The 26,579-nt window shown below is 38.8% G+C and overlaps 1 protein-coding gene across 1 annotated transcript in view; it reads right to left on the bottom strand.

Moving 5' to 3' along the window:
* LOC122070628 (probable sugar phosphate/phosphate translocator At3g17430) overlaps positions 1–23,575 on the bottom strand; it is a 113,395-nt gene extending 89,820 nt beyond the window's left edge. The window contains exons 1-3 of the mRNA XM_042634818.1: positions 23,416–23,575; positions 18,667–18,945; positions 12,560–12,667 (exon numbers count right to left, since the gene is read on the bottom strand). Of these exons, the coding sequence (XP_042490752.1) occupies positions 12,560–12,667; positions 18,667–18,750 (192 nt within the window). The 5' untranslated portion in view covers positions 18,751–18,945; positions 23,416–23,575. The remainder of the gene's footprint in view (positions 1–12,559; positions 12,668–18,666; positions 18,946–23,415) is intronic.
* Positions 23,576–26,579: the final 3,004 nt, after the last annotated feature.

The raw sequence follows: 26,579 nt of genomic DNA, 5'->3' as shown, positions 1-26,579 counted from the left end.
GGCCGTGCCTTTCAATTTAGCCTTTGCATATAAGACCTTTCAGGCCTCAATCAATCCATAACATTTGAAGGTTTATAAGATGTGAATCCAGCAAAGGTATAACTCTAGATTGTTATCTCCATAAAAATCAAGAACATCCTGTTTTGCTGCTCTTTCCGTCTATAATCATCATATCTACCAGTTCCATATGTTGGTGGATGTGGCGAGTGGTAGTGGTTGCAATGGTGGTGACGGATCCTATGGCGTGGTATTGGAAGAATCCTTATATTGAATGGGACTTTTTCCTTTATCTGCAGCCACCAATTGGTCAAGAGAAGTTTGTATGGTTGTCATCAAAGTATGGAAGGAATTGACACGTTCAATGAGTGTTAAAATTTGAATCAGTCTCACCTTTATATGCATTAAGCTGTCGGACAAATTCACTACTGGCTACCATGGTGAAAAGTAATAAGGGCAAAATAGTAAATACAGCAAAGCTTAAAGAAAACACACTTGCCTGAGGGCAATCTTGTAATTTGATGATGTTTAATTTAATTCACATGAGGGGCATGAGAGCATTACTAAGGGGTAAAGGTTAATCTTGGAAGCAAGTTAAAAAAAAAGGATAACTTAGAATAGGATAGGAAGAGAGGGTTAATAATGGAAGATAAGTAAAAGGAAATAGAAATTAAAGGGAGTGTACCGTAACCGACAGCAGCAAGGTGGGGTCTCCTTCTTGGAGACGGAACCAGCAGCGATGGTTTCTCTACAGGCTTCTCCAGAGATGGAAGATCAAGGACTTTGGAGGAGGCGTGGACAGCGATGGAGGTTCTGGGAAGGTCGACTTCGAAGGAGGCGGCTGGAGTTAGAGTTCGAACCAGGTATGTGCAATTTCTTTTTGTGGTTCTCTGCTTCCCAATCTCTTCTTCTACTTCTTTCTCTTTGGCTGCTTCTTTCTTTCTTTCTTTCTTTTTTCTTCTAGTTGTTGAAACCCTAGAAGAGGGGGAAAGGTTAGGATCCAAGACAGGGAAGAGGATTTATGTGGGAGATGGAAGACGGAGAGGGTTGCTGCATATTTTTTTTGCTGAAATTACTCTAGGAAGAAGAAAAGTGATCGAGGCTAGTGAAAGGAGAGCGGTGGGGGTTGTGACTAGGATTCCAAGGCAGGCTTTGGGGTTTTGGTTCGACTTCTCTATTTGTGCAACAGAAACTTTTTTTTCCCTTTTTCTTTTAAGCTCTCGACTTCTTGGTAGAGAACAGAAAGAGAATGGGAAGGAGGATGAGGGTAGAACAGGGAAAGAGAACGAAGGAGATGGATCCTTCAGCTCTGATACAAAGTTGATGAAGGGCCCTCCATAGAAGAAGAGGAAGATCAGAGTAGCAAAGGGAAAAGCGGAAGCACACACTTTCACAGAGCACAAATCAAACCAATTCTCTATTCATTCTTCAATTCACTCTAACTTGTCCATCAATTACAGCCTATATATAGGGAAAAGAGAGACATAAAACTGAAATAGAAACTTCTAACTAGGAAACCATAAAAGGAAACTAATGCAAAAGGAAAGAAATCTTGACTGACTCCTAACTCCTACATTCAAGTCTGGGAAATAAAAGGCATGAAATAAAGACAAACAAACTACTATCTCCAACCCTTGTTGGATCAAAACCCTGGGCTCGACCGATTCTTCTTAGCTCTTGGCTTCCAAAGCCAGTCATACTGGTCCAACCAAGCAAGTGCAGCTGTGTCTGCATCACAGTTTCTGATAGTTCAATCTCTCTTGCTGTTTTGACTTCCCTCTTATCAGTCCATGATTTTAGAATGACATTGACCCTCCCCGAACCCACAGTGGCGGGAGCCTCGTGCAGTGGGTACACCCTTTTTTTATTTAATGTTCTATATATTTTCTCCTACTGTCCCACCCATCAAAGGTCAATGACATCCACCGATTTGCAGGTCTCTGGTTCATGGTTTCTGTTAAACTTCTAATTCTGTCTGCAGGGGATTAGTTTTTCATTCTGGACAATCCAGCCCTTTGATTGATCCCTTCTTTTAGTATATTGTTCTTCTCAGTTAGTCCTGTGTGTGTCTTAAATTTGAAGACCATCTGATCTGTTGATTGAAGTTTTGACAGTTCTTTTTAGTTACAAATTTAAGTTTTTATTTCTGTTACACTTCTTTTTAACATATCAAACCCTTGGATCAGTTTGTCCTTTGGGAGGTCATATTGTCATTTGGAGCAGGCTATTTGATCAAAATATCAGCCCCATCCGACCAGTGGATCTTGTTTTATTTAACACTTTCTAATTCTTCATATTGGGTACTGTTGGGATTCTGTTCTATTAACCCTATCGTATCTACCCTAGCTAGAACACATCAACTTTGCTAGTCATTTCCAGCCTTCCTCAATTGTTTGAAAATGGGAAATTGGGACAATAGCAGAGAATAGTCCATAAATAACAGGACTACCACTTAAAGCAGATACTTCATAGTGCATGCAGCACCAGTTTGTAAGTTCTGGTTCTTCAGGCACAATTTGTATATAGAACCAACATTCGGAATCCCTCCCCCCCCCCCCCGGCAAAAAACCAAGGGCTTGGGAGAAATCAAATTTGAAACACTCTTAAAAAGGCCTTGTTGTAATAATGGGTTATAGGGGTATTTTATGGTTGTAACCAAACGGACCCTTGAGTCCCTTTTAGGGTTTTATTTCATTATATAAATAGACGTTTGTGTCAAGTGAGACACAAGTCACAATTCTTATCCAAACCAACATGGTACCAGAGCAGGTGAGAAACCAAAACCCTAAATCCCTTCTTCTTCTCTAAACCCCACCGCCGCCACACTAAATCCTCTCTCTCTCTCTCTCTAGCCCCTCTTTTTCCTTCAGAAGGTTCTAAAGGGTTTCTCTCCATTCTTTTCTTTTGGTTCTCTTACCCTCGGTGGTGAGTTTCTTCCCATTGCGGGTCTTCTATGTGATGTAAACCCTAATTTCTTCCCAGATCCGTATAACGGACTAGATCTGAACAATTGAAGACCCAGATCCTTATACTCGGCAAGATCTGGACGATTCAAATAACTTGTAAGAGCTCTTGGGATCAGCACCTATGGCGTCTGAAGATCCTGGCACAACAATTCTCCTGGACATGGTACGAAATCTCATCGGCATCTCGCCGAAATCTTGGTAATTTCAGTTTCTTTTTTTTTTTTTTTTTTTCCCGACCGAAAGGAAACGGCCTACAGAATGTAATAATGTACAAGTCTCATTCGAAATTTTGGTATCTCGCCGAAATTACACAAATTGCCAAGTTGCAACCAAGGCCTAATCTACAAGCTAAAGCCAATACTGATGTGAGTTTTATAGTACAATAGCAATTTAAAAAGTAATTAAAATTTAGAAGAGGTGGTTGTTAACTATTTTCCAATGGTTATAGACAAAAGAATTCTGGGATGCATTAGGGAGTTTTGGAGCCCCCGCTGCAGTCGTAGGTCATACGAATAATGATGCTGGTATGCAATTCAAATTTCAATATGTTACATTAGTATTAAATATTTTGAAATTAAAAAATCTTTTGCACTTTTTGTAATGCAACTGAATGGTGGGTGTTGTATGGGGCACAAGAATTGAGGAAGATTTCCATGAAGTACTCTCACAAACATGTTCTGCCTCCGGTTATGAGCGAAACTGATGTACATTTTCACGCATCCACTCGAAAAGGCAGAATCGATTAGGTTCAAATCTTCTCGCTGACTTAGTGTATGTACACTATAATATGAGACTGAAGATGCAGCACATTCGCATGTGTATAGAGAATGATAAGGGCCAGATCGAATTTTCTGATGTTTTCCAAATTGACTCAGAAGACGAGGATCATTTAGTGGACTGGGTGAGGGACAGAGGCGAGCCGTTGATGGACCAGCTTGGAGGTAGGTCGGACCCATATGAAGCACAAGAGATGGAGGTCAATGTTGAGGGGTGCATGGCTACAGATGGTAGGTTACATTCACAGACCCCCTGACCATTCGACCTCGCACCTGGTAAGGATGATTTAGAGGAAGATGATGATTGGTCCAATTCCTTAGGTGGTCGTACTCAGACTTAGACGCAACATCGCTCACTATCGATACATGTAGGTGATGGTAGTGACAAGGGTGGCAATGATGATGATGGTGATGGTGACGATGACAGTGACGGTGACGGTGACGGTGACGGTGATGGTGATGGTGATGGGGGTGGCGATAGATTTGAAAGAGTTCGAGAGCAGTACAAACAGGCTGAGCCGGAGCCGTCCCTGGTGCGATTCATTGGGGAGACCGAGTTTGATCATGCCACACAAGATATGTAATGCAAAACTAGAATCATAAGTGATCCTAATCCCAAGCAGGATCTCAAAATCTAGCTGAATAGGGAAGATGTCCTCCAATAGGTTTGGTTCTAAGCAAACAAATAAAAGGAAAATAAGAAAAAAAAAAAAGAGAATTTGATGGACGGAAGGGTGGAAGAAGAATTAGGGAATGGGCATCTCACCTAGGGCATCTCACCCCATTGCATCCCACAGCATAACAGAGTAAGCCATCTTTTTTTTTTTTTTTTTTTTTTGTTTAACTCAAATCTGTCTTCTCATTATAATTGATGGGCTTTAAATAGCCGTACATTGCTTGAACACAAAGACATAATAAAAAAGGAAACTAAAGCTAAAAATAAAACCTTCTAATTTAACTTCTAACTTGCTAACCAAGTAAGAGTAAATTAGAAACTAACAACTAATGATAAAAAGGAAACTAAGCAAGGTTACAAAATAGAATGATGCAGCTCGGCAAGGAATTAGTTGCTATCTTTTGACTTGATTTTTATTTACTTCCTTTATTGGTTAAAGATTAGATTAACAGTCTTTTATTTAGATTTGATTTTTATTTTAGTTGCTATCTAGGTTTAGTTTCCATTTTTAATTAGCTTCCAAAATTATGTCATTATTTTTTTTAAATAGCCCTGTAATGGAGAAGAACTCAGTTTTAGATTTGAAATTTTGATTTGAAATTGGATGTTTACTTGGCTGAAGTTTTGGCTGCTGTGACTCTCTCTTTTCCTATTTTTTTTTTCTTCTTCTTCTCCTCTTCCCTGCGATCTCCTTTTCTTCTTTCTTCTCTTTCTATTTTCTTCTTCTACTTTTCTCTTCCTTTTCTGGTTTGTATTCTTTTCTCTGTTTCTGGGCGGTAGTTGCAGTCCCAAACAAAGGGATCGATCTCCCTCATTCTTGATCTGCTTGGACTGAGATTTTGGTGGAGGGTTCTCCTTCCCTAGGCGACCCTAGCCCTAGAATCTCGTCTCCAGAGGGTCGTTCTATCAAGAGGTTTGAGACCTGGCTCAGATCTGGTTATGTGCCTTGCGTTGGATTCAGTTGCAGATGAAGTTAGTTGTTGTTGGTGGAGTTCATCCCTACCACTGACTTGGGCATCTGATAGGTTGGGAAGCTTCGACCTTATTCTTGAATTCACAGGACCAGTAGAAGAGCCCTCGAAGGGGTTAGCAGACTCGAACCAGAACGGCCTCTCGCCTCCTTTACTTCTGTTGCTGCCTAGTTTATCCCCACTTGATATTTGTTGATTCCCTCTAAGTCCCATCTCCCAAGTAGCTCATAAATAATATGTTTATTTACAATTCTGCCACCCCTTTATAACTTCAGCTTAATTACAATTCTGCCATTTAGTTGAAGCTTTAGTTCAATACAATTGTCATTGGGTGTTGCCTTTGTTTTATTGAGTGTTAAGTGGGCCCTAAGCAATCCGATTCCTGTTCTTGGAACCCGGATCCACATCATAGAAACTTCTTTTGACCAACAAAATAGGAAACTAACTAGCTCACTAAGAAAATAGAAACTAACTAAAACGGAAACAAATCTTTCTAAGTTACAAAGCTTACTTGCCAAGATAAAGCAAAGAAATAAAAATAGAAACTAATATCTAATATCCTTACAAGTGCTGGCAGCATCTTTCCCAAACCAGCTGTCAATATTAGACCCCAAGACACTGTTCACGTGAGCAGTACCTGCGTGAACAGTAACAGCAGGTTGGCTGATCCGATTGGAGAAAAATAAGACTGGTTCGATGTCCGAAACTGAACCAGACCTGAACCAGAATTGGGCCAGCATTGAATTCTCTTTTTGACATCTCGATCTACATCAATATGGATCATGATGCATGTGAAGCAGGAGGTGGGAGGAGTGCAGGCTACACTAGAGGGCCTCGTCGCTAATTCAGTGGAAATGATCCGAGAGATTGTATGGACATTGATAGCCTATCTACATCTATTGGCGGAATTAGTTTGGGAAGAGGAGATAGTCATCTTCATAGTCACAGCAGAGGATGTGAGCATTGGCGTGCCCCATCGTTTACCGAAGAGAGCAACTAGTTAGAGTATAGTATTGGTGGTGGTTATGGACCTTATGGTCAATTCACTAGAACGGGGCATGCATCTGGTTCATCCATTCCTAGTATTGATTATGACGCCAAGTCACATGGTGATGGTTTTGTGGACAGCTTATTCTCCTACCCATGCCAACAATATATGCTTCCAGAAGGCATCTGGTCACAGTGGCTTAATAGCGGGTTCTTCTTCTTCACAAGTTGACTCCATCGGACAATAGGTGGAATCCAGCTAGGCGGTTATAATTCATTTCAGTAGAAAATCATTCTGATCAATATTGTATAACCAATATGTTTGGGACTTGAAATACTTGGGACTTGGGAATTGGCAGTTAGACTTAGGAGTTAGGACTTGGTAGTTACATACTATATTTACTAATTTACTATGGGAATTCTTGTACTCTAATAACAGTTAATTAATCAATAGTAATGTTTGATCATAGCATGGATCCATTATTTACTTGTTTTACTATCATGTTGCCGTTGGAAATCGTCTTAGGCCTCCTTCGGGTCCTGCAAAGAGGAACAAACGCAAGAGTGAGCATCGGGGTGATCTGGCAGGTGACACTCCGATGCCTAAGTCAGACTTCTATGCAAACAGATAGTTCTAGTTAGAATGGAAAAAGATTGGTACTTTAGAAACGGAATTACCTGGTTTTTATAACTGAGGATGACGGCTATCGGTGAAGAGTCCCGATGTGGTAGTTTCCCAATATAGGTAGGAGACTGAATCTGGTAAGAGTTAGTGGGAAAGTGGATGTGGAGATTGTTTTCGTTATGGAAAAACTCCCATATTGGCCATATTCGAGGGAATGTTTGTTATTTCAACAAATGTCCTTCCTGGATTCACTCTGCATTTCATGATGTGCAATTCAAGCTCATTTAACTCCCCTCTTGGGGAGATTCCTTCTTGGTGATGATAACAACGCCTTGGGCCGGTCGGTAGAGACTAGCTGACGTGGTTACCTAGTTGCCCAGATCGAGTGGCAGAGTGTGCCACCCCACAATTTGACCATCCCTTGCAATTGTATGAGCCCTCCACTCGTGGGGCCCCCATTGGCAATGACCTAGTCGTTCTACTCTTGGGTTTGGTTGGTGCCACTGGCCAGTCAGCTCCTACCTTGGATGTCTTAGACGAAGGGAACTATAGTTGGTCTTACCAGGTCGTTTGGCCATTCCCGCATCTCGGGGCCGGCTAATAGTCGTTGGGCCGTATTGGTCTTAGCCAGTAGTTTTAGCCATAACATTATGTTTTGTTCTAGTAATATTTCATACAATCTCCAGCCATTGATTCAAGTATCGGTATCGATCGCCATATCGGTTGGCCAAATTTAAGATATGTATTGGAGGATATCGTATCGTATCGGAGGTTGCTGCCAAATAAGGATGCAACTCTAAAACACCACTATGTTTCAATTTTTTTGCAACTTCAAGTTCTAAACATATTTATTTACCTTAAAACAAGCTCTCCACCAAGTTTTAGGTCATAATATAGGTGTTTAATAAGCAGACAAAAAAACAATTAGCACCAACTCGTCAAAATGTCACTATTTCAGTGGTTTCAAAACCATTGAAACATTGAAACGAAACAAGATTTGAACCTTGCTCCTAGATGGGGGGAGTAATGGTGGAACATTCATATATTTAACTCACTCGACCAGACATAACTCATGCAGTTAGCCTTGTAAGTCAATATATATATGATACTTACTCCTCTCATACGGAAGTTGTGTTTCATATTCTTCGTTACTTAAAGTCGACTCCAGGGAATGGTATCTTATGCTCCCCTTCTGATCACATGGGAGTTGAGGCATATATTAATGTTGATTGGGCAGGTTCTACAGATGATCATCGTTCCACAACTACCTACTGTACATTTGTTGGTGGCAACCTGGTTACATGGCGTAGTAAGAAGCAGACAATTGTGGCTAGGTCTAGTGTAGAAGCTGAGTTCCAGACAATTGCACACAATATTTGTGAGTTGCTTCAGCTATGAGGTCTTCTTCAAGACTTTGGTATGTCTATTCAGTTGTCGATGTTGTTATATTGTGACAATAAGTCAACCATCAGCATTGCATATAATTCAGTCCAACATGATCGCGCTAAACATGTTGAGATTGACAAGCATTTTATCTAGGAGAAGTTGGAGCATGGCCCCTCATATGTATCCCTTTTGTGAGAAGAAGATCAATTAGCAGATATTCTTACCAAGGGACTTAGTAGTAAAGTTTTTCATTCTATTTTGTGCAAGTTGGGCATGTGTGATATCCATGCACCAACTTGAGGGGGAGTGTTGTAATAATGGATTTTAGGGGTATTTTATGGTTGTAACCAAACAGACCCTTAAGTCCCTTTTAGGGTTTTATTTCATTATAAATAGAGAGGCTTGTATCAAGTTAGAGACACATCATAATTCTTCCCAAATCAACAAGCCCCATTATGTGAAATTTTGTACGTTTTACTTTTCCCACAGAAAAAATGGACAACAGTATCATGCCCAATTGATGCGGATACAGCTGCACTTACCTGGTTGGACCAGCATGACCAGTTTTGGAAGCCAAGAGCAAAGAAGAACCGGTCCAGCCCAAGGTTTTGGTCCAATAAGGGTTGAAAATAATTAGTAGTTTATTTTATCTTTTATTTCATGCCTTTTCTTTTCCAGATTTGAATGTAGGATTTAGGATTTTTTTCCTTTGCATTGGTTTACTTTTATGGTTGTTTCCTAGTTTAGGCTAGATACCATTTCAGTTGAATTTCTAATTTCATGTCTTTAGTTTTCTATATATTGGTTGTAACCGATGGACAAGTTAGAGTGAATTAATTTGAATGAGAATTTGTATGATTTGTCCATTGTGTGAGTGTCATTCCCTTCCTTCGCCCCTACTACTCTGATCTTCTCTTTCTTCCCATAAGCCCTTTATCAATTTGGTATCAGAGCCGAAGGATCCCCATTCCTTCCGCCCATCTTTCTTCTTCCCTTCCCATTCTTTGTTCTGGCTTCTATCGAGATTGAGAACCACTAAAAAAAAAATCTATGTTCAAAACAGATAATCGAGTCCCTCCCTTAACTCTCCTCTATCTTCCAACAATTCTCCCCTTTCCCTAACCCCTTCAATCGAACCCTCTCCTCTTTAGGGTTTTTCCAAAGCAACAAAAAAGGAAAAACAAGAAGAAGAAGAAGAGAAGATGAGAGAGTAGGCAAAGCAACAAAGAGAGACGATAGAACCAGAAGAATGAACAAAAGTTCAGAGAAGGAAGAAGAAGAGATGAGATGAGAAGAGACAGGCAGCGAAATATCTGAGTCGAAGCCCTTCGCGAGTCAACCATCCCCTCATCGAAGTCACGTCGTCTTCCTCCTCCTTCACTGACTTCCTCTGGTTCCATCGCAAAGCCCAAATAGAACTCTTTTTGTCAGTTTACGGTATCTCATCCAAATCCCCATCGACTTTTTATTTCTTCTTTCTATTTTCTCTTTTTCTTCCAGAATTACCACCTCATATTTTCTTATTCTCTTTGCCTATATTTTATTTTATTTTCCAGCTTTGCCCTCTCTATTTTATATCCTTTTGTCCCTATTTTACTCTCACTTCCAACTCTACCCTTACTACATACGTTGTGTTTACCTTGTGATTCTATTTGATAGTCCTTATAATTACAACACTGCCATCACTTAAAGGATTTCATTTTAATTACAAGTTTGCCACCATTATCATAAATTCCCATATGTTTACTGTTTCGCCATTACCTGTGAATATCCTTTGCTTATCTGCACCATGGTAGCCAATAATGAAGTTCTCCAGTAGCTCAACTCCTACAAGGGAGAAACTGATGGGAAAATTGATGCTCTCACTACCTTAAGACAGTGATGGAATCCATGCAAGTTTTTATTGATCGATTGGTGGCTGCAGATAGAGAAACGAATCCCATTCAATCTAGTGATTCTTCCAACACCACTCCGCGGGATTTGTCTCTATCACCACCACCTCCACCACCATATGGAACTGGTCGATATGATAATGGAGCAGAAAGAGCAGCAAAATTGGATGATCTTGACTTTTTATGGAGATTACAATCCAAAATTGTACCTTGACTGGATTCACAGCTTAGAGACATTCTTCAAATGGTACAGGTTGACTGAGGCCCGAAAGATCCTATTTGCAGAGGCTAAACTGAAAGGCACGGCCCCGTTTTGGTGGGTCAAGCAATAGGAATAGAACCGAACCCAAGGCATTGGTTAGTCACTACTTGGGCTGAAACGCATGAAGTTAAACGCATGAAGTTATTGAACCGGAGATTTTTGCCTCCTGATTACAAGCAACACATGCACCTCAGGTTTGCACAGCTGAAAGAGGAAAATCTCCGGTTCAATATTCTTCACGACCTAGTCGGCAATATTCTCCACCTCGACATGCTTCTAAAATGTCATCTTCACGGCCTACTCATCCATACTCACCCCCACAGTGTGGTTCAGATAAACCTTCTGAGGCAACAAAGTTTATAGTTCGGAGCTACTCGTGCAATGGATTTGGACATCAGATTATCAGTGCTCAATGTCCCAGCCGTTTAGCTGCTTTTATTGATAAGGATTCTCCTATACCTTATATTCTCAAAGAGCAACTTGGTTCTGACACAGTTGATTTAAGAGAAGAGCATGCGCCAGATGAAGTCAATGAAATTCTCAGTGATGAAGACTAATATCTTTTTTATGCCATTCGTCATGTGTTGACCACTCAGAAAGCTACTGATAATGAAGATTGGCGCCACAGTTGTATTTTCCAGACCCGTGTGAAGTGCAATGACCAATTGTTAACCTTAGTCATTGATGGAGGCAGTTGCACTAACGTTGTCTCTGAAGACATTCATAAGTTGGGATTGAAGACAGAGCCACATCCAAATCCTTACAAGGTTGCTTGGGTGAAAAACACTAATCTCAAGATCACAGATAAATGTTTGGTCACATATTCTATTGGTGGATTTAAAGATACAGTCCAATGCGACATCCTCCCTCTGAAGGTGTGCCATACTCTTCTTGGTGGACCTTGATTGTTTGACAAGAAAGTACAGCATTGTGGCTATGACAACACCTATACCTTCAAGCATTGCCAACAAGACTATGAAGTTTCATCCTGCCAAAGATCTCCCTAAAATTAAGCTCAAGAAGATGGTGGGATCGTTCCTCATTCAGTGCATTCCTTCAGACGGTCTCCTCGGTCATTTTCCTAACTCGACGAAGTCGAGTTCTTTTCAGAGGATGAGAGATACGGCTACACTTACCTGGTTGGACCAGCATGATTGGCTTTGGAAGCCAAGAGCCAAGAAGAACAGGTCCAGCCCAAGGTTTTGGTCCAACAAGGGTTGGAAATAATTAGTAGCTTATTTTGTCTTTTATTTCATGCCTTTTAATTTCCAGATTCGAATGTAGGAGTTGGGATTTCTTTCCTTTGCATTGGTTTCCTTCTATGATTGTTTCCTAGTTAGGCTAGACACTATTTCAATTGAGTTTCTACTTTCATGTCTTTACTTTTTTATATATTGGCTGTAACCGATGGACAAATTAGAGTGAATTAATTTGAATGAGAATTGGTATGATTTGTGCACTGTGTGGGTGTATAATTCCCTTTCTTCCCCTTACTACTCTGATCTTCCCTTTCTTCCCTAAGGCCCTCCACCACCAATGCGGAGCAGTGAAGTCCCAGCATCATGCCCTCTGGAACCCCAAAAAAAAAGGTAACAAAAATGCGGAGTAAGCCCAATGCCTAAAGAATTTAATAATCCTTTTTCAGCGGAAGGGAACGAAAGAGAGGAGAAAAAAAAAAGTCAGTGAATCAAATTTTCAGTTGCAGACTCAAAGAGAAAAAAATGAATGCAGATTCAATTGCTAAGACACTGAAACAGAAGGTCCGAGTAATGTTAACATAATATCATGTTCCTGCATCTTTCAACTAAGGTATCAAACAAAGTCTAAAATATATGTGGTACAAGAAATGTAATAAACAATAGAGTGAGAGGGGACCAGAAACAAGTGTGAACAGATCTGAAATGTATAATGAACAGTCAAACTAGCTTAATTTAGCTTGTTATTAGCAACGTTGGTGTGAGGAAGAAAAAAAAGAGTGCAAGTCTGCAATATAGCTAACATAAGTAGAAGGGAAATCATACCTTAAAGACACGAACAAGAGAAAATGCTACTACTCCAGAAAATCCCATATGAATCATAGTGAGTGTTATTGGAAAAGGAAAATTAAAGTACTTCGGAGAGAGAACCCACTGCATAAACAGACATGTTTCAGAATTACTCGGATAAAGATTAGTTCAAAGACCATCTTCAACAATGACTACTGTAATAAGAAAAGCATGAATGCACTTAGACCAGCATCTATATCCCTACTGGAATTATCTCGACTGTAAGAAGTCAGACTTATTCTACAAAGTCTTAACAACTGCGAGTAATGGCTTATAGACCAACATACCTAATATAAATATAAATATAAATACTTACCTGATATTGAAATCCAGCAATAATAAATTATCTCTGAGAATAATTAGATACTCTATATGTTAGGAACAATTCAGTAACTAAACAACCATTCCAATTTTAGAAAATAGAAATAGAACAGAGAACCCATTAGCCAGAAAAATGATGGATTCAAATCTACCATCATGGCATCATGGTTCTTAATCTTGGTTAAACCATTGGTCGAAACTGTTTCACACCAGGTTTTGATCAGTTTCGACCAAAAACTACTGAATTTTCAACCAGTTTCAACCAGCCCATGACATTTCGAATTTGGCAGAGAAAAATACCAGGTTTCGATCGAAACCTGGGAAATCTCGTTTTTGTCCAGGGTTGAAACCAGCCTTGAAACTGAGATGCAGAACCTTGTTCATCATAGATTTCAGTATCCTACCCACAATAGGATCGTAGAGCTACCCAGCCAGCAGTCCAAGGTCTGCAATACTCCCCAAACCAGTTCTCAGATCAGTCCCAAATTACTAGCATGACTACTTAACTAGGTCTCCTCAAGTCCTTGAACTCCATAAAGTATGACTCCAATCCAATGGTTGGATTTGGAGTTCTAATAAAATCACTGAAATAGCACCTATGGTTTCAGAAATAGAAACAACGACATATCTTCTCATTTACACGAGAGATCAGAATAAGATTATTGTTGCATGCTGCATTCAACAGGTAGAACACAATGCATAAAAATCAAAATAATCCAGAGGCCAGAATCTTAATCTCAGCAGCCACTAAAATAGTAACTCAAGGCCAAATTTAGAAACTAGTCGATTTCTTCACATGATATATAAGAGTTCAACAATAAACTAACTGCTAGAAACCCAAGATCTGTAACCAGCAACTTGAGAGAGGAGAGGAGAGATTGCAAGAAGAGAAGCAGCCAATGTACTTGGCAGTCCCCCCTCCTTGTGCATTTATAATAATCAAAACCAATAACCTTACAATCAGAGACCTTGTAAAAATTGGGAACAGAAACCCTAATCTAACCAATTTAGGTAACAAAGTACTAGCCCAAGTCTAGCCTAACTAGGAAACAATAAACCAAAGATAAGTCAACAACTAATCACGATAGGTACAAACCCCCTTATCGTGACACATATCTTAACACTCCCCCTCAAGCTAGAGTATACATATATCAAAAGAAAAGCTCCAACTTGGACCAATAAGAATAAAAAATCAAATGCAGCATCAATCTTGAATAGCAGTTGTATACTCCAGTGAGCACAAAGGGAACTCCAATCAACAACCATAAAGCCAGTAACAGTATCAGCTCAAGTGTAGCAATCATCAGCAGCATCAGTAAATAAAAATTGTTATGTAGAACCGTTAGCAACGAACAAATTAGGCGGGAGATAACACCAACCGCATTCCAAAATATCATAGCAGCAACAGTAGCATCAAAGGCTCTTCCCTAGGAAGGCAGGTGGCAAGTAAGGCAAGTAGTAGGTAATACAGGTTACTGCAAACCAAGTGATGCAGATAAGTCACTTAAAGGGCTTATTTTAGTGGAAATAAGCCTTGGGTTGGGTTATGTAAGTGTTATTCCTTTGATCCCATGGGTTTTCTTTGTAATAGGCCACTTTAATGGGCCTAAAAATATGGGTAGAAAGAAGGAAAATGAGATTTACTTCATTAGTTTAGTTGGAGTCCTAGTTTTGATGTGATTTGTTTGTTTGTTAGTTTTGTTTGAGTCCAACTCCATGTCAAGGTTCAAGGTATCGGGTTTCGATCCTTGAGGAGACCGAAATTTCGGTTGAAACCTGAGAAATTTCGAGGAAACCAAGGAATTTTTTCCTGTTTGGTGGAAACTTAGGTTTCGACCCCCAAACAGTGTTTTTTTTTCCCTGATTTTTTGTGTACATCTTAATTTAGACATTTCTAACACATTCACATCATTAGTTTCATAAAAAAAAAAAAAACAAAGTCATATTTGTGTGGTGAACCAAAGGTTCGGTAATCATTACGCTGAGTTGTTGACTGAAATATATTATAGGTAAATGCATTTTCAAAAACAGAAAAAAAAAATTAATATGCAAAAAAAAAAAATTGGCTGCTGTGGATGCGTAGATCGGGTCCTTCTAAGTAACATATAAAAAATTTACATAATTCTACTCTATTTACAAATATATTCTATAAAAAAAATGATTTTTTGGAGAAGTTGGGACTAACCTTTTTGGTCCAAGGTTGTCTTTCTATGTAGATGAAGTAAAAACCACGGTTAGATTCAACTTTGTTAGGCAAAAAATGGAAATCTCCATTGTTTCCCCAAGTTTCCCACTCCTAGGAGAAAAAACTATGAGAGTGTCGAATTTTTCTAAAGAAGGCTTGGGTTTCTTTTCAAACTAACTTATATAGGACCTAGTTCAAGTCGAACCAGTTGGTTTGGTGTCAAAACATGGGAAATTTTGTCGAAACATGGTTGAAACCTATGACTTTTAAAAATCACAAGACATCGTTTCGACCTTGGGGATACGGTCGAAACCTGCGAAATTGAAGCATGCTCCATGTTGGAGTCTTAAGTTGTCTTTTAGGAATCCTATTACGAGTCCTTTTTTTTTCTTTTTTTCTTTTTTTCTTTTTTTTGGTGGACAAATAGCTTAAGTCCTAAGCTAAGTAGGTTTTGTTTGTTTGCTCCTAGTTTTCGTACTTGTTGTAACAAGCTAAGCATGGGTTGTTTGCATGGTTCAAGAACTCGAGTGAAACATGGGAAAATTTCGCATGTTTCGCGGGTATTTCCAGAGGTCGAAACGAAACCTCTGGTGACTTTCGAAAATCCACTGTTTCGACCATGTTCCGAAACATGGGAAATTTCGACCTTTTCTTGTGCATTTTTTTCTCCCAAGTGTGGGAAACTTGGGGAAACAGTGGAGATTTTAATTTTTTGACTACTAAACTTGGGAAACAATCTTCTGACACTTATTTATGCCAAATATCATTCATTTACTTAAGATATTATTTATAAATAAGGAATACCCCCTATCTGAATCTAATAAAAATAGTTTAAAAATCAAATTCCTAAATTGTAAAAAGTCAACCCCCCTTTCCAATAACAAAAACTGGATTTTGGTTATAGGGGCAATTTTCAACTTTTAAATGTTGGGGTTTTTCTCAATCATGAAAATTTTATAAATCCTACAATATTAAAACATTACTAAAAACCAAAAGTCCGGTAAAATAATCTTTTATTTTGATATCCCTAAAATTATTTTCATTCAAGCGATTTTAACAGCATTCACGCACTTTAAAATAAGTTTGACTGGAGCATAACTATACCATTACGACTCAGATTTAAGTAATCTTAGACTTGTTGGAAAGCTGATTTTATGTTATACATAATACAAAAAATCTCATGTAAAAATAAAAATCATTTAACTAGTCAAATTTATTATAGAACAAGAGCATTTCTCTAAATGTTGATTCTTTATAACTTAATGTGACTTAATATTGATTTTTTATGATTTGATGTGGCTAAATGTTGATTTTTAATGACTTGATGTGGCTTAATATTGTTTTTTTATGATATAAGGTGTATATAGCTTACTAAATAATGTTAGAAAATATAACATGCGTGCCTTGAGGGTAATGAGTCACTACTTGGATGGAACCGCCTAGACACTATTTGAAATTGAGTCACTACTTTCAAGTGTTGAGTAATTGACTCACTACTGTTGAGTGTTGATAGATAACTGCTAATGATGCAATATTTTTATCTATTTTGGATCATTTGGATTATTTCTTATGATTTGATGTAGATTGTAGACTATATATATAGTCATTATGTAGTATAGTTTCAGAATTTAAGTCAACAAGTCAGCGTAATGATTATCGAACCTTTGGTTCACCACACAAGTAAGACCTTATGTGTTTTTTTTATGAAACTAATGCCGTGAATGTGTTAAAAATGTTTAAAATAGGATGTACATAAAAAATAAGACAAAAAAAAAACACTGTTTGGGGGTCGAAACCTAAGTTTCCACCATATCGGGAAAAATTCCCCAATATCCTCGAAATTTCCCAAGTTTTGACCAAAATTTCAGTCTCCCTAGGGGTCGAAACCCGATACCATGAACCTTCGTGATTTGTATGCTCCAGCTTGAGGGGGAGTGTTGAGTTTCTAGGGTTATTTCCGCCTTTCTAGACTTATTTTATTACTTGTAATAGATAGCGCAGTGTACAAGGGTAGTTTTGTCTTCTTGTACCTCTTTTTGATTAAATTAGATTATTATATAATGGGGGGAGTGGTCTTCGCTAAGTGATCAATCTAGCGCAGAGTCAGACAGCCTCCCATGATTTGGCTGCAACTCTTCTCTCTCTTCTCTTCCTCTCCTTCTTTCCTTGGTTTGGTTATAGGATTCTCGTTCTGTAACAAAGAGCATCCAGATAGGTACCCTAAAAAGCACCAAAGGAGGAAGAAGAACTTGAAGTACTCTTGAAAATACTTGATTCAGTTGTTAACTCAGTGCTGTAACTGAGTTAGGTTCGACTTGACCCAGCCAGCAGAAACCATAGGCTACATAGAGTTTAAATTTGTTTATTATCTTTATTGAAACACCATTCCTATCTAAACTAATACAAGGAAAGAAGACAAATAGAACTATATAAAATTAAACTCTTACCCTCATCCAACTAACTGGATAATAAAGACAAGAAACAGATTTAATAAAGATAAGAAACAAATTTAAACTCTATGTTGCTAAAATTCCTCAATACCTCTCTCACCATTTGGAGAGTTTTATTTTTCTTTCTTACTTCTAGTTTCCTACTTGAGACACGTTTCTAGATAGAGTGAGCTTCTAAAAATTATATCTATTTATTTGGATGTACTACCCAACGATTTTATTTTGAGCAAAAGATGGCTTTTGCTGTTTGTTTGTGTGATTCAAGCATACTATTGTCAGATTCAGTAGCAACCCTCGGTGGGATTCTGAGGTCCAGTTGGAGGGACTCCAACAATTTCTAAGCAGGAAGTCAGTTCATATCCTCCATATCATCATATTAATCGATATTCAAGTAAATTCTGAATCGGTTCTCAGTTTTCATGTATCCTTATAATCTAAAACTTTTTAATTCTGGCCCCTCACAGCTGAGATTACAACTCTGATCTCAGATTTAGTAACAGCAGGCTATTCTAAGCAGCCCTACTGCGATTTTGAATCTGAATTCATCTTTACAGAGTCCCATCAAACTGGAACTCTATTGCTTATCCTTTATGCTATTATTTTCTGCTGTGATTAAAGATTAATTTTCTGTGGTATAGCTAATCCATTGCTTATCATACCTAGTTTCTGATCTGTTTAAACCTACAATTACTGCCCATAAGAAGCTTCCTCGATCTACAGGGTTTTGGTATCCTATTCTATAGTAGGATACGTTCATAACTCCTAATCTAGAAGTTGTATTCCAACCAAATTTTAAGGGATTATTATTGGTTATATTAGTGACATTCAACCATAATTTCACAGCCATCTAATCTACTGATTTCCTGTTATTAAGTTTTCTTCAATTCTGCTCACTTTTATATCGCTGCAATTCTGAAATTTATGGAGCTTCAGAAACCTGAATCCTTAGATCTCTAGGAAACCATCACATCCCTTGCCCGAGGGATCTTATAACCAATACAATTTCGAATTTGTTGCTAATGATAATCAAACTCAGTCAGTCATGCACAAGAAGAATATATAAGCAGTTCTGAAGGAACTGTCATTGACATGATACAGAGCTACAAAGAAATATTAAAGAACACTACCTTGTTGTACAAAATAACTCCCGATGAGAGTAATATGTATATCAGTAGGTATAGATATGTTAACAAAACTGGTTTCCCAATCATTTTGTCTGCTTTTTATTTCATTAGACGATGCTCCTCTCTGAATTCTTTACTTGCCAATCATCTGAAAAACTGAGACATCCACTTGAGACAAAACAAATGGGATTCTGAACATGCTCCAGCAGCACCATGGTGCAATTAAGTAAATCCTGAATTATATCAATCTGAACCACTGGCCATCACCGTATGGATCAGCTCCTGCAAATGAATTTGTTAGACTTGTAGCATGGAGAGCCTACTAAGTCAAAAATCAGTTAGTTTAAATGATATGTAGCAATAAAGCAACACATTTATCAGAACTAACTTATTATAATAGTGTTTACATGAGAGGGGGGGAAGATACGCTTCAAAATAATAGAAAGTAGCAACTTTGCAAGCTAAAAGGAAAAAAGCAATTGCAAAAGGAATTTCTACGACCAGAATAACAATAAAACCCAATATAAAGGCTTATTTATCCCCACCACACCACCCCACCCAACCCAACCCCCAACCCTCCTAAAAAGAGAACAGGTTTCCAACCAAAATGCAGCAGTAAATGAAAATTCAACAACCTAACCTATTTCACTGGAGCTGTTACCATAGCAACAGAATTTTAAGTGACTAAACCACTTATCTTCACTTTGCTCCATGGTTGTGCACATATGCTGGAACATTTCTATGTCCTGAGACAGCCAGCAGGGAAGTGGCATGTGTTGACTCGCAAGCAACTCAGACATTATGATGCAGGTAAATCGAAGAAGTGGGATTATTTTAGTGGAAATAAGCCTTGGGTTAGGTTACATATATGTTAGGACGTTTTGTCCAAGGGGTTTTTGTTGCAATAGGCCACACTAATGGACCTAAACTACAGGTGGGAGATATGCGTACAAAATTACTCAAGTAGGATTAGTTTAATCCAAATTTATGGGGTTGTTTCAGTCCCTTTTATATTAAAAGTTCGTTAAGTACAGTTAAGTACAGTCCTATAAGCATTATGAATTTGAGTCCAGATTTCCTTCTCAGTCTATGACCTACTTTTAAAGTCATAGTTTGAGTAGAAGTGTCAAATACTAGGCTGCTTTATTTAATCCACACAGCAGTTTGAGTTCCAAGTATGAGAGTCAGTTAGACAAATCTATCTATCTATCTATGATCTATCTATCTATCTATCTATCTATCTATATATATATATATATATATATATATAGTGGCCAATGGCCTTGCCCACAAATTTTTGGGTTGATAAACTTCAGTTTTCTCTAAGTAGTGTGGATTCAATCTCTATTATTCTTCTACTTTATTCTCTCTAATACAGATCAGTTTAATCTAATTTCTACATACCCCAGAAACCATAGTTGTCACGGCGTCAAATCGATCCAAGGCAGTGGAGGGGTGGCTAATCGATTTGGCGATGAATCGCCCATTATGGCGTTACCATGGCGGTCAAATCGTCCATGTGTCATTTTTTATTTTCCCTATTTTCTAAAGTTATTTAGTATGCTACTTTTTTATTTTCCCTATTTTCTAAAGTTATTTAGCATGCTACAAGCCTATAATATATACTCTATAACATATAAAATCAACATTAAGCAATATCAGATATCAAAAATCAACATAGCCTTATCAAAATCACCCTGCATTTTACAAAAAATCGACCGCCTAGTGAATCAGGCGTGACCTGGAGTCCATGGCGGTGCCATGACGACACCTATCAGCCAATGGCGACTGCCATTTGTGAGTCACGTAAATTGTAGCACTGCCATAAACTTCTTTTTCAGCCAGGACGCCAAATCACCACCTAGGCAACGTCATGACAACTATGCCAGAAACCCTGTTTTCTATAAAGTTTCTTGCCAGCTTATTTTAATCATAGCTACCAGAATAGTGCTAAGGTTTGTCCAAAATTTGACATATAAGTTTTGATTATCTATTCTGTTGCTTCTGATTGAATCTGTTTGGTTTGAACTTCTGAAAAATCAGATCTACAAACACTCTATGTTTTCCTAGTATCACTAGTGATCAAGATCAGCAAGGAAGGTACTTTAAAAATTACCAGAGGAGGAAGAAATAACTCGGTACCAACTCAGCCTTGAAGACCTGAGTTAACTCAGCCTTCAGTTCTGGTTCACCCAGTTTCAATTCAGAATTGAAACCATCAGCAATCCCCCATCGCCGATTTTTTCTATGTAAGAGTTTGCTGGGTTTGTTTATTGAGTTAACTCAACCTTAGTTCTGGTTCACCCAGGTTTGGTTCAGAATTGAACCAGCAGCAATCCTCATCGCGGATTTTGTGTACGATGGCACAGTATTGAACCAGCAGCAACCCTCATCTCTGACCCGCATTAAAGGGCACTGGTGGTGATTCCGTTGGTCATATCTCCTTTTTCCTTTTATCTCTTTCTTTGTTTTATTGTTGCTGAAACTCAGGTCAATACTGTGCTTAGTCCCAGCATATTGATTCTGATCTCTATTGTTTTAATACCTCTATTCTATGGATCTAATGTCCTGTTATTCATCAGTTTTGCTGCTATCAATATGAACCATAATGAGTGCTAGTCTGAGGCACTGTTTCTGCAATCGATCGTTGGTTATGTCTTGTACTATACTTACTAGAACTCTTCAGTAACTAATGATCTAACCATCAGATTGATGTCATATTCGGATATATCGTAATCTTAAGCATCCTACACCTTCAACCAGCCTGAGACCTATTTCTGATATTGGATTATTAAGTTAATTAATTTTTTTTCTTTTTCTAATTCTACTATTCTGCTGAGAAGTTCCTTGCTTAACTGGAACTCTGTCATATCTTAAAATCCGACCATCTGATCATGCTAAATTTTTTCATATGGTATCCTCTTACCTCTGGTTAATTTCTGCTCAAAATTACAAACACATCTGAGTGGTTGATTACTTGCTATTGATTTCTTATTGAATCTGGTACGTATCCTCTGTCTACAATTCTGGTTTACTGAGAGTTTATGAAACCCAATCATCATGTGGACTTAACCTCATTAATTAGGAGTTTCCTGCACAAGCCATTCTACTTCTCTGTTTTCAGACATATTCTGTTGAAGAGAAGACCACCTGACCGAAAAAAAGATCATTCTGATTTCTATGCTTTAAGTTATCAATTTCTCCATAAACTGCACTATTTCTCTGTTATGGTGATCCTGGTTCGGGGAGTCAGTCCTGGTTCTATTATTTTAGAGCTGTCTTTGCCTTACATTATCCAAGGAAAAAAGGTTCAGGAGACCAATCTTGCTTCCCAAAACTCAAGTGACTTATTCTTCTAATTTATTTCCATGGACAAAAGAACTCAAGGTTCCATGTTCTTGACCAAAACTAAGAAGAAAGACATCTATACAGTCTATTTGAAGCCACTTTTACTATGGAATAATTTCTTAGCTTCATTCCACCACATAAGGGCCTGAAAAGTAACATCTTACAACTGCTGGGCCATTGGAGAAATACTTTAGTCTCAAATGTCACAATCCAAATAACAACTGTACCCAGATACTCACAAATGTCCTTAGCGACTCATCTGAGGACCCCCACCAATATCATCCTGCTCCCTTGATCCATCAGCACCACTATGTGTGAGACAATTCAACCACTATGATGAATTCCAATTGGGTGAGCAGATCAATCAGTTACAAGAAAAATTAACTCTTAATTGGAATAGCTTAGCTAAATACAAACAAAATCACATCACAAGCTTCCTTCTTTTTTTTTCCCCTCCTTGTGTGTAGAGTAAATAACATTACCAATTTCCAGTGCAGGTTTCTTGTCTTTAGAAATTATTCAGTTACAGATAGTTTGCCATTTAGTCTATATTTTTTAACATTATCAACCTGCAAACAAGGCATGTCTCTAGGAAAGACCCATTAGACGTAGATTGGAAGATGAAAGACGTCCCTCATTAAGGTAAATTGTAACTGTACAGTGACCCTATTCAAGGCATGTTAATACATCTTGATTCTGGGGATATCATATACACAACATATATGATCTACTCACAGGACATAGATGGAAAGCTACCAATTTCTCCTTGGTTAAATAGAAATGTAGCACGCTTGGGTTTATAACCAATAACATCAAAATACTCCTACTCCTACACAAAACCTGTAAGCTAAAACGCAGATTAGCTCCATTGCTTAACATCGACGTATATTTGGACAATGGACCCACATTTCCAATGGATTTACAATGAAGACTTTTATTCGCCAAGTACAAGCATAAGAAATTTATAAGGACTGATATTAAAAGCAAATATACATCAAAAAGGTCCAGACTGAATATACTGCATAGTTTGTTAACAATGACTTCAAGCAAGTCATCATGCAAATACAAACGAGTATTGAAAGCATCCCACAGATCTATCCGAGAATCCGCCAAATACAGAGAAAAACTTACGGATCCTCACCATTCAATGAAACGACTCCGATCCAACAACCTAGATCAGACCTAAGAACGAAACCCAATATTTTGAAAGCAAATATGTTCACCGACAATTGGAAAGAAACGGAGAAAATATCCAAATTTATTCAAGAAATAAAGAAAATTAGCATCAAATTCATGGAAGAATAATATAAATGAAACAGAGTTCACATTCAATGTTTAAAGCTCCGAACAATGAGAATTTCCCGAGCAACAACAAGAATAGATCTGCAGATTACGAAGTAAGACCTCGATACAACAATGATCGAAATGCTTTCTTCAAGGGGTTTACGAGATAGTGTGGACGACTTCCTCCTCTACGATGTGAAACACTCGTGTTTCATCTTATGCTTATGCTCCATCGGACAGTGACAAATATCCTCCTAAACGCTCTTGAGGCTTGGCATTAAACCGTAAGCAACTCGGTATATTAAAGTGGGTAGGGATTTGCACGCTGCCGCTTGTATTGGCATCTGATACGCATGCTAATAGGGAATGGCAAAATAGCATTTTTTTTTTTTTTTTTTAACAAGAAAAAGATAAATTAACTATTGTCCTGAAACGTGAATATCATACCCGACTTATGGACCGAATGTTTTCTTGTCATAGCCTCTTTGGCTATAAATTTAAGCACCCCTAAATGTCTATTGTTAGTTTTAATACAAAAATTGGGGTACTGTTGTCTGGCCACAAATTCCTCCCTATGTCACGGTCAGCTGATCGTATTAGTATGTGCGTGGGCGTGCTAGAATCCTTCTTGATCGGATTCAACAGTGAATCTGATTTCTACCAAGAGACTTGGGCTCTCCTCTTGCCCCAATTGCTCTAGGGACTTTTTGAATTATCAAAACCATCAGTGGGTGAGGGAATAAGTTGCGGTATGTAGAGCACTGCTCCTTAAACCAAGTTTACTGACCAGTTGGTTCGGTTTAGTCGTGCAGGGTCCGAATCGGCAAGGGTTGATGCATAAGATCAAGTATCTTATGGTGTATGGCAGTAAGGGTGACATCAAATACGGGGTGGTCGGACAAGATTGAGCCGGTATCCGATGTGGTATGCACACCTAAGCCATGCCCTTGCACGTATCATAGGGCTATGTATGAGTAGGGAATGTATGTCATCGTATTTGATAATGAGAACTTGGTTCACGACAAGTGGCGGGAGTGAAATACGCGTTGAGAACCCATTTTCCACCAAAATCTATCAAGGTTAGTCATGTTCTGGCCAATAGGTGGGTGGTCACTGGTGGGGTGCGACCCACCAGTGGGGAAATGTGGGCCCCAGCGAGCCCAACTTGGGTGAGCATGCATGTTTCGGGTTCCCCATCGTAGTGAAGTCATGTGTGTCCAATATTACCGGCTACTTCGCCCTGTACCGCGGTTTAATGCAATTCGGCCCAAAGAATGACAAAACCAAACACATCTTAGTAGATATTTATAACCCAATGTATAAATAGCATTTACTCCTCTCCCATTGATTATTTCAGCAAAGGTTGGTGGAGAGGAGTAAAGAAAAGAGAGAAAAGAGGGAAGAGAAGGGAAGGAGGAGTAAGGGAAGTGTTTCCCCCTTGCCACCGAAGTTGTACCTTACTATTTTGACGCCGGAAAAGTGATCAGCGCCTTGAGATCTACAATTTAAAGTAGGTAAGTGCCATAAACCTTTGATATGATGAAACCCCCTTGTATGGTCAAATCAAATAGTTAATAGGGACTCTATGTGATTTCTTTGAAGGTTTTAAAAGAGGGGAAACCAAGATCTAAAAGCTTTTTTGTGACATTTTGAGTTGGGGAAAGGATCCTAAGTTTTGGGGGTTTCTTGAGCTAAAGGTATGATTTGTTCCCAATATCTTAAATTGAGCCTAGATCTATGATGTGTTCATGTGGATGATGTCCTAAATGTGTGGGAAATGTGATGGAAAACAACCCCCCTTGGATTCCCAAGAGGTGGGAAAAAGAAGAGAAGTTGGATAGCAGAACCCGCTAGACACTGGTGGGTAACAACCAGTGGGTAACCAGACCCACTAGTGTGACCCCCCAGTCTTATCTGGGCTTCGGAGCCTACCAACAGGTAAGATCGACAGGTACCTAGACCAGCCGATAGCACCCATCGATCTTGGCTAGGCTCCGAGGTCTCACCAGAGGGTAGGACCAGCGAGTATCCTGGCCCGCCGGTAGCACCCACCGGTCTTGGGCCAGGGTCCTACCGGCGAGTAGGACCAACGAGTACCCAAGCCCATCAGTAGCACTCACCGGTGTGTGTCTAAGTGTTGTCTGCCTGGGCAACTTGCACAGGTGGGTTCTCCTACCCACCTGTATGACCCACCTGTGGACTAAGGTGCTCCGTTCGAGCTCGAATTCATCGACAGCCTCCATTGCATTGTTAAACACGTTATGACCATATCGTTCACTATTTTAAGGTCCTGGAATGGACGTATTCTAAATTTCCTTTCTGTGTTAGGTTTCGAGACTCTCGTGTTCGCATGTCGGATCTTACTCGTACCATGTTTGCATATTCTTGTATGTGAATAGGGAAGTGGGGAGAGGGCGTTGATTTTATTTTTGGAGTGTTTACTGCGTCATGTCATTTATATATCATCTTGCCATTCATGAATGCCATCTTCATGCATATGTTTTGTCTACTGCGGGATGCATTTATGAAATTGTGATGTTGTATCTTTAAATTTTAAACACTTGTTACTTGCTTTGAATTATGAGCATGGATTATTCGATTGTTGGATGATGATGATTAGTCAAATATGTAACAGTCGCTTTGGAAACGAATGCATTGGTACACCATGGAATGGGACACAGAAGTACTATGTGATCGTATTATCTTATATAGGAGCATATGGTTTAGGATTGACATTGCCCTCGTGCTACAACCCTTCCCAATAGGGGTTTAGGTGTTGGGTTATCACTAGGGGAAAGCATCGATCATGGACCGCAATAGTGGTTAGAAGTACGCCTGGCTGATCATTAGCACAGTTGGAAACCTTGGTGATATATTAAGACGGCCGAGATACTATATTTATTTTTTGTTATGGTTTGGCTAAGATTTACTTTTCTACTGTGGTTCGGCCACGATTTACATTTCTGCTATAGTTTGGTCACGATATACTTTTTCAAGTACTCATGGCTGATCCTCTCCGACAACCCTATGGGTGTATTATGAGATGGAGAACGGGTCTCAAACCCAAGGTATACACGCTCTGTGGTTGTGAGTAGCACGTAACATATGACTTAGTAATGTTGCTTAGGTGGATAGGACAAAAATGAATCTCATGCATGTAGGATCATTTGAAATGCAATTGTTTGTATGTGTCTTTCTTTCCATTTGCTGAGCTAGTGAGCTCACCCCTCATGTACACACATTTTTTAGATGATTTTGTAGGTTTTCTGGTAAAGGACCAAGAG

Source organism: Macadamia integrifolia, unplaced genomic scaffold (assembly GCF_013358625.1).
Source record: "Macadamia integrifolia cultivar HAES 741 unplaced genomic scaffold, SCU_Mint_v3 scaffold955, whole genome shotgun sequence".
In the NCBI taxonomy this organism is placed as follows: domain Eukaryota; kingdom Viridiplantae; phylum Streptophyta; class Magnoliopsida; order Proteales; family Proteaceae; genus Macadamia; species Macadamia integrifolia.
Note: the sequence above shows the minus strand (reverse complement) of the source record. Positions and strands in the feature narration are given on the sequence as shown.